The sequence below is a fragment of the Triticum dicoccoides genome, chromosome 7B (genome assembly GCF_002162155.2).
Source record: "Triticum dicoccoides isolate Atlit2015 ecotype Zavitan chromosome 7B, WEW_v2.0, whole genome shotgun sequence".
Classification (NCBI taxonomy): domain Eukaryota; kingdom Viridiplantae; phylum Streptophyta; class Magnoliopsida; order Poales; family Poaceae; genus Triticum; species Triticum dicoccoides.
Window position 1 is genome coordinate 578,376,822 of NC_041393.1, and position 11,391 is coordinate 578,388,212.

Sequence of the window (11,391 nt, forward strand, 5' to 3'; positions counted from 1 at the left end):
ACAAGTACAATATTTATAGGTATATAATATATACAAACATTTTGTGCATATTCAAGATATTTTCAGGTATCTCCATACTATATTTATAGGTACAAATATATGTCGTACGTAGAATAATGCCCATGTCCATGTGCTGGCCTGGACAAGATTCAAATTGGCATATACAAGATTGCCTACATGGAATATGTAACATGCGTCTTTTTAGGAAATGAATCAATTGACAACAAGCAATTAGCGTGTGACTTTTTTGGAAGGCTATCAATTGATTTGGAGGTGCTAATCCATGCCTAGAAAACTTGAAAAGTGAACCACGGTGCCCAGGCACCTGGGTGCCCCATCTATTTTACCTATATATATACCCCTTCCAGCACTCTGGTAAAAACTTTCGTCCACTTCGGCTCGCACGGCTGTGGCGGCACTTCGCTTTATGTGATTGTGTCCCTCTTGGGGGCGTCGTCAATGAGTGTGGCGATCCCTCGAGAGTGATGGCGTGTCTTTTGTGCTTTATCTCGACCACATGCGTGAGGTGTTTAGTGGTGCACAACTGCACGTTTGTAGCGTGCTTTGTTTGTTTTGTGGTGCATTTTCTTTGACCAACTCTCAAGGATTCAATCAATATCTTGTACCATCTCCTCTCAAAATATAAGATGTTTTTGTATACTAGACAGATGTAGTACCATTTTGCTGCATGGCTTTATTAATATAAAGTGGGGCGTATGCCTGCTTGGACAAACTCCAAGGTACGCCCAATGGTCATGCGCAGTTACAGAGAAACTCCAAGGTACGGCCAATGGCAATGCGCAGATACAAGGTAAACAAGAACCATGTGTGAGAACCAGTATTATCTCTGCAGTTTATGTAAATCTGTAACTCTGGCCGCGGGCGTTGCAAAACGGGTTTCTTTGGGATCAAAGGAAGTTGAATGAGACAAGTTTTGCTGGAACCAGCGTCCTATATTCGCTCTTCTAATTTTCTATCAGCTCTGATGCCTGGATCAATTGTACAGTGGCACTGGGCTTGAGACTTATTGCTGCTTCCGAGCTCACCTCCTACTATTCAGAAACCTGAGGCTGAAGCTGGTGAAAAATTACAAGTCAAGATCAGATGTGACGCAGAATGGCAAGAGCTATTGTTGCTATTTTCGCTACAATGATTCTTTTTCCTGTAATAATAGGGTATAGAAAAGCTACCTTTGCTTATATAGATGAGAGAGGGCCTTCAAGCAAAGTCATGTGTGATGCAATACACAGGCTACCCTTTGAAACTGGAGGGTTGCAGCATGTGAAGGGGGCATGTAAGTTTCTTTACACCGATTATCCAACAGCACCTGTGACGGCGACTGCGCCTCCGAAACTGGAACTTTGTGATCCTGATGGATCAAAATGTAAGCTTTCGGATGCAAAGGTGAACACCCAATAACTCGAGTGGCAAACAAACAACAATACACAAGATTCTCATGATCAGTTCTCAACTATGATCTGATCTTCTGCAAGGAAAAGAAAATACCAACATACCTATTTGGCACACGAACGAAAGACCGACTTACTACTGCGGTTTGGATCGGGTGAACTTGAATTTCATTCTATGCCAGCCAGGTTCTCCAGAGACAAGAGCACGAACGCGATACATAACAAGCACAATGCTAACTAGCAGTTGCAGAAACATTGTGCTAGCTAGATAGTATAATTGCTAATCCTTTCAATCAATGAAGTGATGAGAAAAGAAACAATTGGTCAGCTGCACAACAATTTTAACTCCTGCAGATACATGCCAAGATAAATTTTGCCGACGGGTGGTTAATAGATATTAAAAAGAAGAGAAGGATGTAAACCATGTGTATACAGTGCCAAGGTATACTTCCTGAATAAGAAACTAGCAAGCACCAGTCATCCGGCACAAAATATGGTCTTACCACAGGTGCCTGTAGAAACAAACAGATGACAAATCGTAAGTTCTGCATAATCAGGAAGGCAGAAGAGAGAACTTGAGTATTGAGTTTAGTTTCTGCTAGATTTATCAGAAACAATTAAAACTGGCTTGGAACTAGCTGTACCTCTTTGCATGAAGGAGGTTGAGGAGCAGCACCTTTGTTGAGGAGTCTGACCCAGGTGAGGGTGGTGTCGACGTAGCTGACGAGAGGGAAAAGCTGGAGGTAGAACGTGATCTCACCCTGCACCTCGCGGAGCTCGTCGGCGTGGCGCGCCCCCATGAAGCACCGGTAGAGGTATCCGCTGCCCTGGCAGGACCTGACGAGCAGCAGCGCACGCCGGAGCGTCTCCTCGAGCTGCTCAATGGGGTTCCTCGTCTCCGGCTGCTGCATGAGCTGCGCGGCGTGGAGCTGGTGCAGCAGGTCTCCGATCATCTTGGCGCGGCGTGCGAGCTGCAGGCAGGTGGCTCTGTTCCTCCGGACCGTCTGCGCCGCATCGGCGATCATCTTGATGAGCCCGTAGGCGTCCACTCCTGCAAATTGCGCAACCATGGCAGCCTGACCAACTAGAGCCATTGCTTATCTTGGTTTGGTTCCAAGAGAAGGAGGAGGAGGATGCGTTCACTCTGGGTCAGGGAGAGCAAGATCCAACTAGCTGCTCATAAAAAGGCCGCCCGCGAGATACGGTGTACAAGTGAAGACGATGACTTTGACTAGCGTGGGCAATACAGACCATATGCTCCTACCGTTCAATTATTGGATTTGTCAATCATACCTCCATTATTGACATTTGGACAGAGATAGCTTAAGGTGGGTCCAAAGTTGGGCAGGTTCCCGGAAACTTCAGGCTTCTAGTATGAATGGTTCGTCAGAAATGAGACTGAGCAAGGGCTAGGGCAGTCGGTCCGACGTGACACGACCAATTGTTCAAGGTTTGATGTGATACTTAACGAACTTACTGAGAAGCTTCCCATCTTGTGTGACCTCCATTTTTTTTTTGAATTTTCACGGGGGGAGCTTCCCCACCTGAATTGTATTCATGTTGCCTATAAGGCTTTGCAGCCTATCACAAGATAAATTCAAATGAACCGAAAATACAGGGGGATATGTAAGGAGAAGAAATAAAGAAAAATGACACACACAACAACACACATAACAGGGGAGAAGAGAGAGGGAAAACACAACACTACACCACAAGAGCACCGCCAGTGTAAACAAAACGACATTGGCCAGCCAAGACCAAACCAGGACACTACACCATCGATGCAATCGAAAGGCGTCGCGCATCCGAGCCTGCACAACGCCGTGACACCACCTGCGTCGTGGGGTGCAATCGAATAGTCACGTGAGCCGAGACAACGCCACGGCACATGTGTGCCACCGGCACAGTTGAAGGGCATCGCGTGTTCGAGACCGCACAATGTCGCAACACCACTTGTGTCCTAGGGCACAATTGAAAGGTCATGCGAACCGAGACAACACCACAACGCATGCACTACAAGAAATATGTCAACTAGTGACCTTCTGTAAGTGACCCTGCAAGAATTGGTCATAGATCTATGACCATTTCAGACCAATTGGTCAAAAGCTGTTCGGGAGGTTCCAAACCCTAAACCATTGCGACCATTTTGGTCAGAAAGGTCGTAATTTGCTTACACGAAAAGGTCATAAAGCAAACAGCGCTAGTCCGCTGCCTTATTTCTAGTTGTTAACGACCAATATAGATGGTCATAGCCTTGTAAATTGTGGTGGGTTGCTATAACTAGGCGCCACCACATCAGTTTTGCCTTAGGTTGTGAAGCAACCTATATTTCTGTCATTCCCAAAATGTGTCATGTCCATGTGGCAGTTTTTGCCCTAGGTTGTGAAACAACCTATATTTCTGTCATTCCCAAAATTCCCAAAAAAATCTCATAAATTCTTCGGGTCATATCTTCGTCAAATATGTAAAAACCTTCCTTGCCTAGTTCAAAAATATTCATTTTCCTATTCTGTTCAGAACAACAGCTTGTGAAGGAAGTACCACTTTGGCATGTCCTAATAGTATCCATTTTCTACAGTGCTTTCCTATGCCCAAATAACCATCCTCCACCAAATGCCAGTTCAATCCATTCATTATTTTGAGCCCAGCTTCAACATTCGTATTTATGTCCGGTGTGGTACTTTGCAAAGAAAGTACCACCTAGGCCCCTCCTTTTGAGCTGAAAATTTGTGAAGACGGTCTTCTTAGTAACTAGTCATCCTCAGCCAAAACTCACGCCCATTAGCCATGTACATTTCCCGTACCGCTAATCAAACACTTGGCTGCTTATTCATGTTTGAGCATCGATCGGTCTCCTCGTGAGAATCTTATGTTGTGATTTTCTTCCTAGCACCTACCTGGGGAGTGCCCAACCCACTAGACATACCTAGGCCGCCTAGAACACATGGCAACGCCACGATCACGCGGTGACCACGCGACGGGCATGCGAGCTTACGTGCTCTAGAGTTGGGGCCCTCGGCCACCGTCCAAACCTCGATGTCTCGCCATCAAACCATGTATTTCTGATTAAATAGATACTTATTTACCTACAAATGATTTTTGGAAAAAATAAAGAGCAAACTATGAGGCAGCTGCAGTTCAAATTTGACCCGTTTCCAGCTGAATCAACGGCAATTCGTCTTTTTCACCAGAGGTGGATCAAAACTTTTTCCAACCAACCATTTTGTCAATTGTGCATTATATATGGCCTAGTATTTTATAAAATCGATTTGGTCCATTTTTGCAACAATTATTTGGTAGTTCCTTCACAAAAAAAACCTCCTTTTGGGCACTCGGAAAATGAAAAATGAATTTTCCGTGCAAAAAAAATGAAAACTTCCTTAGGCAACATTGTTTGCCATTCCAATATGCACCCTTGTGCACAATATGAGATCATTTGAACAAACTATGCCATGAATGTGGCTATACGATTGATCATTTGGCTTGAAAGCTATTGATCTCCATACGTGATAGCTCGTTTCTGAGAACACTTTTTTAAAATAATTCCCGTATTACAAGTTTATTATTTTTCCTGGAAACTTGGTCATATATAATGACACAATGCGAAGGTTTTCCATTTTTCTGATTTGTTTTTGAATTTTTTATGCCCATTTCAAAATGCGGTCAAAACGGCAGGAATGACCGTTCCTAGCTAGTGGCTGAATCTTGTAATTTTTTGGTGTTTCTCTGATTAAATAGATACTTATGTACCTAGAAATGATTTTTAAAAAAATAAAGAGCAAACTATGAGGTAGCTGCAGTTCAAATTTGACCCGCTTCCAACTGAATTGGCGGAAATTTGTCTTTTTCATTAGAGGTGGATCAAAACTTTTTCCACACAACTATTTGGTCAATTGTGCATTAAATATGGCCTAGTATTTTAGAAAAATAATTTGGTCCAATTTTGCAATAATTATTTGGTAGGTTCTTCAAAAAAACTCATTTCGGGCACTCGAAAAATGGAAAATGGCTCTTTTGTGCAATGAAAGTGAAAACTCCCCAAATCAACATTGTTTGCCATTCCAATATGCACCCTTTTGCACAATATGAGATCATTTGAACAAACTATGCCATGAATGTGGCCATAAGATTGATCATTTGGCTTGAAAGCCATGAATCTCCACGCGTGATAGCTCGTTTCTGAGAACACTTTTTTAAAATAATTGCCGTATTACAAGTTTATTATTTTTCCTGGAAACTTGGTCATATATAATGACACAATGCGAAGGTTTTCCAATTTTTTGATTTTTTTGAATTTTTTATGCCCATTTCAAAATGCGGTCAAAACGGCGGGAATGACCGTTCCTAGCTAGTGGCTGAATCTTGTAATTTTCTTGGTGTTTCTCTGATTAAATAGATACTTAGGTACCTAGAAATGATTTTTGGAAAAAATAGAGAGCAAACTATGAGGTAGCTGCAGTTCAAATTTGACCCGCTTCCTACTCAATCGGTGGAAATTTGTCTTTTTCATCAGAGGTGGATCAAAACTTTTTACACCCAACCATTTGGTCAATTGTGCATTAAATATGGCCTAGTATTTTAGAAAAATAATTTGGTCCAATTTTGCAATAATTATTTGGTAGGTTCTTAAAAAAACCTCATTTCGGGTACTCGAAAAATGAAAAATGGCTCTTTTGTGCAATGAAAGTGAAAACTCCCCAAATCAACATTGTTTTCCATTCCAATATGCACCCTTTTGCACAATATGAGATCATTTGAACAAACTATGCCATGAATGTGGCCATAAGATTGATCATTTGGCTTGAAAGCCATGAATCTTCACGCATGATAGCTCATTTCTGAGAACACTTTTTTGAAATAATTGTCGTATTACAAGTTTATTATTTTTCCTGGAAACTTGGTCATATATAATGACACAATGCGAAGGTTTTCCAATTTTTTGATTTGTTTTGAATTTTTTATGCCCATTTCAAAACGCGGTTAAAACGGCGGGAATGACCGTTCCTAGCTAGTGGCTGAATCTTGTAATTTTTTGGTATTTCTCTGATTAAATAGATACTTAGGTACCTAGAAATTATTTTTGGAAAAAATAAAGAGCAAACTATGAGGTAGCTGCAGTTCAAATTTGACCCGCTTCCACCTGAAACGGCGGAAATTTGTCTTTTTCACCAGAGGTGGATCAAAACTTTTGACACCCAACCATTTGGTCAATTATGCATTGAATATGACCTAGTATTTTAGAAAATTGATTTGGTCCAATTTTACAACAAATATTTAGTGGGTTCTTTACAAAAAAAACCATTTTTGCCACAAGAAAATGATTAAAAATATCTAGAAAGATAAAAAATGCATGCAAATAGATGATCATCCATAAAAATGGGGTCTAACTTGAGTGAAAAATTTAGTTCTCCCGTTTTGCAAAATATTTTGATAGTTGCTTCACAAAATTCCCCTATTTTTAGTACTTAGAAACTATTTTAAATCACTGATTTTCCGAACCAATCAGGCCTCTTCCCACGAATCGATGACATGGCGTCCATCCATCCATCCATCCATCTCTCCATCCCACATCCATCCATACATCCATCTACAGAAAAAAAGAAACAAAAAAGAAAAAGAGATACCCCACGCACCCCAAACCCTAGATCAAACCCCTCCCCCCATCGCACCCCTCCTCCCTCCTCCCAGTCTCCTCGCCGCCGCCGCCACCTCCTCCTCTCCGTCCCCGGCCCCTCTCGATCCACCTCCTCCCACCTGTAACACCCCCAGTGTCATGCTATAGTAACCCATTGTGATTAAACTAATCATTTTTCCAAACAGTGCTTAATCACCTTTAATTCAAATCTCATTTGAAATTCCACTTTGGAATCAAATTCAATTTGCAAGTGATTTTTGAAGTTGCACAAAAGTTGTTGCAAAATAGTCCATCATTTAGTAAAAATTCCATAACAAATGATTGTTAAGGAAAACAACATCACCTCCAAGCTAAGATGGACTATAGCAAATTAAAACAGTGCCACTCAGCAAATTAATTGCTTTTCCATCTTTTTGCAAATTCCATCTAATTCAAACTTCTTCCAAACTTTTTGTGGCTGTGTCAAACATTGCATTGCAATTATGTGGCCAAGTCCCACATTTTACAGAATCCTTTTGGCAGCTCCAAAAATTTGCAAAGCATTCTGTAAAAAGAGAAAAGAAATAGAAATGCAAAAAATAAAGAAGAAGGAAAAGGGAACCCCCCCTGCCCCTGGGCCTAAGGCCACAGAGACAGGCCCAGCCGGCCAGGCCCAGCTCACCGCCCCGGTCGTCTCCCCCACTCTTCCCCTGGTGCGCGTCGCTACAGGAGGTTGGTCGCCGCCGAACCACCTCGCCGACAACGACCCCCCGCGAGAGGATAAGGCCTCCACACCCCCGGACGCCTCGAGTCCCCCCCTTACCTACCGCCACTCCCGCTCTCCGTCCCCTTCCCTCTCCCTCTCGGCCTTCCCTCATCAGATCCCCCGCCTCACCGAACCCCTCCTGTCGCCGCCTGTTGTCGTCCGCGCGCTCCGGCGCCACCCCGGGCTGCGCTAGGGTGTTTAGTAGCTGCTCGGGCCTCGGCCTTGTCCTATTGCCCTACAGCAGGAGCCGGAGAGGCCCCGCGTCTTTGGCTTTGAGGCCGCCTCCCCGTCGACCACTGACGCGCCCCCGTCTGCGTCGAGCTCTGCTGCTACTAAACTGACCACAGGCCACCGTGAGCCGCTCGGTGAGCTCCTCCCTCCCTCCTTTCCTCTCCTCGCGCCTTCTGCATCACCGTAGCTTGCTCGCCGCCGCGTCATTTCTTTTTCTATCCGCCGCCCGAACTCGTCGCTGCCGTCGCTTCCGACCACCATAGCCGGCGCCGTTGGGTTAGAACGATGCGGTGATGTTCCCGCGTTTGAATGAGCCTGAACGCGTGCGCAAATTCACACCGCAGCTGCCTCCCCGTAGCGCACCTGCGAGCTCCGCCGCCGATGTGCTCGCCGCCGTCGCCGTAGAGCCTCCCTGGCCGCGAGACCGCCACAGTTCGACGTGGTTTGGTCTCCGCTTTAGAATGCGCCCAAGTGCGCGCAAAACGGTGGCCGGAGCACTTTTTCCGGGCACATCCGAGGCCGCACCGCCGCAGTTTTGGTCGCCGGCGTCGAGTCTCCGGTCGTCGCCAACATGACCTGACAAGTGGGCCCCCTGTGACACTGTCGCTGGGCCCCGCGGATCCTAGTTGACCCAGTTGACTGGGTCAACTGCTGACTGGGCACTCTGCCCACTGACATGTGGGCCCCGCGCTAATTAACAGGTTTCATAAATAAATAAAATGTTAATTAATCTGTTAATTCGTTTTAATCACTAATTAGCCACTGACTGGTGGGGCCCACACCCCTAATTAGTTCTGTTAGTCAATTTAATCAACGGTTAGTGCCGCAGACGCCGACATGTGGGTCGCACTGGACCCACAGGTCAGGATTGACCTCAGTCAACCGTCCTGTTGACAGCTGACATCACCTCTACGTCATGCTGACGTCATCCGCTACTTTTCTAGATAATGTTGATTTAGATAATAAAATAATTCCAGTAAATGGTTTAATCTTTGAAAATTCATAGAAAATAAATTGTAGCTCGGTTGGAAAAACTTTATACATGAAAGTTGCTCAGAAAAACGTGACGAATCTGGATACGTGGTCTGTTCATCTGTCACATGCCCCTAGCATGCTGAACATGGGACTTTCCCCCTCCGGCCATTTGTCTGACACAGGTCCGGAACCGGGAAAACATTCCCGGTTGCCTTCCCCCCCCCCTCGCCGGTATCGGTAGCACCGCATTAGAACACGTCTAGCTCTGCCTGTTGTTCGGTTATGCTATGGTTACTTTATATTTACTGTTTCTTCTCCCTCTTCTCCCCGGTAGACCCCGAGACCGATGCTGCCCCTGTGATCGACTACGTCAACGACGACCCCTCCTTGCCAGAGCAACCAGGCAAGACCCCCCTTTGATCATCCCGATATCGCTCATTCCTTTCTCTCATGCTTGCATTAGATTTTGCTACTATTATTGTATGCTCCTATTCTGATGCATAGCCTGCTTTTGTATCTGCTGTTGTACCTTACCTGCTTATCCTAAACTGCTTAGTATAGGTTGGTTAGTGATCCATCAGTGACCCCCACATTGTCCTTGTTGCCCCTGCTTCATCATCGAAGACCCAATCAACGGGATCGAAGACCAGGCCCCGGCACCGCACATCACTTTCCCCTTAGTTGCTCGACAATGTTGGGTTACTATCGAGTGCCAAGGGCGAGACCTCTACAACACTTCTGATGTTAACCCTATAGCATAGCTATTCAGTCGTGGTCATCGAGGGTGATTCCGCCTTAACCACTTCCGATATGACTCTGTCGTGCAACCCCTCAAGTGTGAACCTCGGGGTGATTCATCTTACGTTCACCTTGATGATTACATCGAGTGAAATTCACCGGGGGTGATTCATCGGGTTTTCCCCTTGATGTTTGGAAACACGGTTACTATGATTACTATGACTTTACAATGAACCATGTTACTAAAGACGGGTCGACCCTGAGGGGTACCCGCGCGAGCATAATTGCGAGTGATGTGGAGACGGGTTGACCTGGAGGGTACCCGAGAGTTGAATACGAGGCGTGGCCGGGCATTCTTAGCCCTTGCCGCAAGTCCTCGAGACGGGGCAACGGGGTCACATCTTTCGTGAGTCTCCGCTTGTTACCGCGCATTCCTAATCCACTACGATTTGGATATTTGATCCGAGGGGCCTCTGGCCTGATAGCACTAACCATCACGTGTGCATAGTATGGGCGTTCTGCGTCGTATGCATCAGCCGAAGCTTAATAGACGTCAGCAACTGAGTGGCGCGCGCCGGGTTGGACTGGTTACGCCTTGTCTTGTATAAGGGAGGCTAGGTCTGCTCACCGGCCGCGTACGCAACATGCAGGAGTTTCCGGGGAGATGGCCCATGACCCCTGGGGGCATAGGTTTAGTCCGGCGTGCTGACCTCTCTGTTAAGTCTAGGTCGGGTTGCGGCGTATTGTTTGGCCAAGGCCAGGCATGAACCAGGAAAGTGTGTCCGGCCGGAGTTAATCAAGCGTGGTGGGTAAGTTGGTGCACCCCTGCAGGGAAGAAAACATCTATCGATAGCCTGTCCTACGGTAACGGACACTCGGAGTTGTATCCCGATCGATACAACTAGAACTGGATACTTGTGATGAGAATTGGATGGTGATGAGAATTGGATTGTGATGATAATTGGATAGTACAACTCTGGGATTTCTTTCTCGCAGGGAGTCGAGAAAGGATCTCTAGCCGAGGTTGATAACACTACTACTACTTTACTTTATGCTACTCTACTCCCTCCTGTTTGCTGCAAGATGGTGGTTTCCAGAAGATGCTAGTCTTCGATAGGACTAGGCCTTCTCTCTATTCTGGCATTTCTGCAGTCCAGTCCACATATACAACCTTCCTTTGATAATGTTGCATCTGTAGTGCAGATCCTTGCTTGCGAGTACTTTGGATGAGTACTCACGGTTGCTTTGCTCCCTCTTTTTCCCCTTTTCCATTCTTCTCGGAGGACGCAACCAGATGACGGAGTCCAGGAGCCAGATGACACCTTTGACGACTGCTACTACCCCGAGGGTGCCTACTACCACGTGACGGAGACCGCGGATGACCAGGAGTAGTTAGGAGGCTCCCAGGCAGGAGGCCTTGCCTTTTCGGTCGATGTTGCTTTTGTGCTAGCCTTCTGAAGGCAAACTTGTTTAAGTTATGTCTGTACTCAGATATTGTTGCTTCCGCTGACTCGTTTGTATTCGAGCTGATGTATTCGAGCTCTCGAGGCCCCTGGCTTGTAATATAAAGCTTGATTTATTTTAATTTGTGTCTAGAGTTGTGTTGTGATATCTTCCCGTGAGTCCTTGATCTTGATTGTACACATTTGCGTGTATGA

The 11,391-nt window shown here is 45.5% G+C and overlaps 1 protein-coding gene across 1 annotated transcript; it reads right to left on the reverse strand.

Moving 5' to 3' along the window:
- Positions 1 to 671: 671 nt before the first annotated feature.
- On the reverse strand, positions 672 to 2,631 carry LOC119336900 (cell number regulator 13-like). Its single transcript, XM_037608986.1, has 3 exons — positions 2,054 to 2,631; positions 1,191 to 1,921; positions 672 to 1,076 (listed from the first exon to the last, which is right to left on the reverse strand). Exons 1-2 carry the CDS (start codon positions 2,501 to 2,503, stop codon positions 1,751 to 1,753), a joined length of 621 nt encoding a protein of 206 aa, XP_037464883.1. The 5' UTR covers positions 2,504 to 2,631; the 3' UTR covers positions 672 to 1,076; positions 1,191 to 1,750.
- Between the last annotated feature and the right edge of the window lie 8,760 nt (positions 2,632 to 11,391).

Coding starts and splice junctions, on each gene's coding strand:
- LOC119336900 (XM_037608986.1), bottom strand. CDS start 2,503: ATGGCTCTAGTTGGTCAGGCTGCCATGGTTGCGCAATTTGCAGGAGTG. Junction 1,922..2,053: donor AACCTCCTTCATGCAAAGAG/GTACAGCTAGTT, acceptor TTGTTTCTACAG/GCACCTGTGGTAAGACCATA.